The following is a 1,826-nucleotide window of genomic DNA, read 5'->3' on the forward strand; positions in this document are numbered from 1 at the left end:
CCCCCCCCCCCCCCCCCCCAGTAACTCTCCTGGATGGAATCAGAACTAGTCAGCTGTCTCTCAGGCTCTATAGCGATTTTCCTCCACTTTTGGAGCAGGAGGATGTGAGTTCTGTCCCAAACTGATGACCACAACGTCTCCATAGATTGGTTACCGCAGTCATGGGGACACCAGTCAGGGCTGGGAAACCAGCTGGTTCTCCCCACCTGCGGGTCCCATGTGCTCCTGCTCATGGCGTAACAAGGTGAGGCAACTGGCAGTTGAAATGACCATACCCTGACCCACTGATTTCTCTCCCCGGATCTCCGTCTCTTTCCCCTTCCTCTTCCTAGATGCTACAACTGTGGTGGGCTGGACCATCATGCCAAAGAATGCAAGCTGCCGCCGCAGCCAAAGAAATGCCACTTCTGCCAGAGCATCACCCACATGGTTGCCAACTGCCCCATCAAAGCACAGCAATCGCCCAGCTCTCAGGGAAAGCCCGCCTACTTCCGGGAGGAAGAAGAAATGCACAGCTCGTCCCTTCTTCCTGAAACCAGAGAATGATGGTGGGGGATTGGGGGTGGGGGAGGAGATTTCCATCAGGATCAAAAGGCTTCAGCAAGGGATCGGTCAGCAAAGGGGGAGCAGCGAGCAGTCTCTGCCGTCATGATGTAGGGGGGTTGGTGTAAAGAAGGGATGGGAGGGAGGGTGGCAGCTCAAACTGTAGGATGCAACCTGCCAGGCTACGGCGCTGGTATCTGGACAGAAGGACTGGGATGGTTGTATGTCGGTTACAAAATCCCAGCACAGATCTCATCCCACACACACACACTTTGGGTACGTCTTCACTGCCCACCGGATTGGCGGGTAGCAATCGATCCCCGAACATGCTCCCCGTCAACTCCGGAACTCCACCAACGCGAGAGGCGGAAGTGGAGTCGACGGGGGAGTCGCGGCCATCGATCCCGCGCTGTGAGGACGGGAGGTAAGTCGATCTAAGCTACGTCAACTTCAGCTATGCTATTCTCGTAGCTGAAGTTGCGTATCTTAGATCGATCTCCCCCGCCCCAGTGTAGACCAGCCCTTTGAGTGGGAAGAACCCGGTTACCCCTCTGTCCAGATGCCCAGCTCCAAAAGTGGGAGAGGGAGCAGCCTCGTAACCCTGTACCTAACCACTTCCTCCAACTGAAAGCCACGTGCCGCTCTAGTTTCTTTCCCCATGTTTGATGATTTTTACTTTTTTAAACAAACCTTCCCAGTAGTGTTTGTGAACCCCTGGGGTCACTTTGGATGGAGCAGGACCGGTGCCTCCATTCTAGCAGGAGAACAGAGACCGGTTCTCAACGGCAAGCTAGAAACTAGTGAGCAATCTATTCTTGCTAGACACGGGTGAGCCAAATGGATCTCGCCCAGGATTGCTGCTTGCCCAGGAATATCCACTGTCCACCTGCAGGGGAATGGTGGAACAGCATACCTCTCTTGAATTAAGTGTTAGCTGGCTCTGAAATAATTGGGAAGAGCCTCTTTATTTATTTAAGGCTTTCCATGCTGGACTGAGGGTTTTGTAGCCTTGCTGGGACCTGCTCCTCTCTGAAGGCCCTTCGTTTCAGAGCCACCCAGACTTCATATCCCTCACCTCTCCCAGTTTGTGGGGGAGGGGAAGGAGTTGATAGTAGAAGTTGGGCTTTTTATGCCCCCAAATTAGAATGAAAAGGCCTTTTTCTAGGGGCCAATCCTGGGCCCTCTAAAATGATTTCAGTGAGCTCGGACCTTGGCTCCTAGCATTTAACTAGGCTCGGGGTTTCTTTAACTGAAGGCCATTGTAATGTAATGCTGACTTTTTA

The 1,826-nt window shown here is 53.2% G+C and overlaps 1 protein-coding gene across 1 annotated transcript in view; it reads left to right on the forward strand.

The window, feature by feature from the left end:
- LIN28A (lin-28 homolog A) overlaps positions 1-546 on the forward strand; it is a 37,826-nt gene extending 37,280 nt beyond the window's left edge. Inside the window, exon 4 of the mRNA XM_034754296.1 lies at positions 333-546. Within this exon, the coding sequence (XP_034610187.1) occupies positions 333-546 (214 nt within the window). The remainder of the gene's footprint in view (positions 1-332) is intronic.
- The last annotated feature ends 1,280 nt before the right edge of the window (positions 547-1,826 follow it).

Source organism: Trachemys scripta, chromosome 20 (assembly GCF_013100865.1).
Source record: "Trachemys scripta elegans isolate TJP31775 chromosome 20, CAS_Tse_1.0, whole genome shotgun sequence".
Lineage (NCBI taxonomy): Eukaryota > Metazoa > Chordata > Testudines > Emydidae > Trachemys > Trachemys scripta.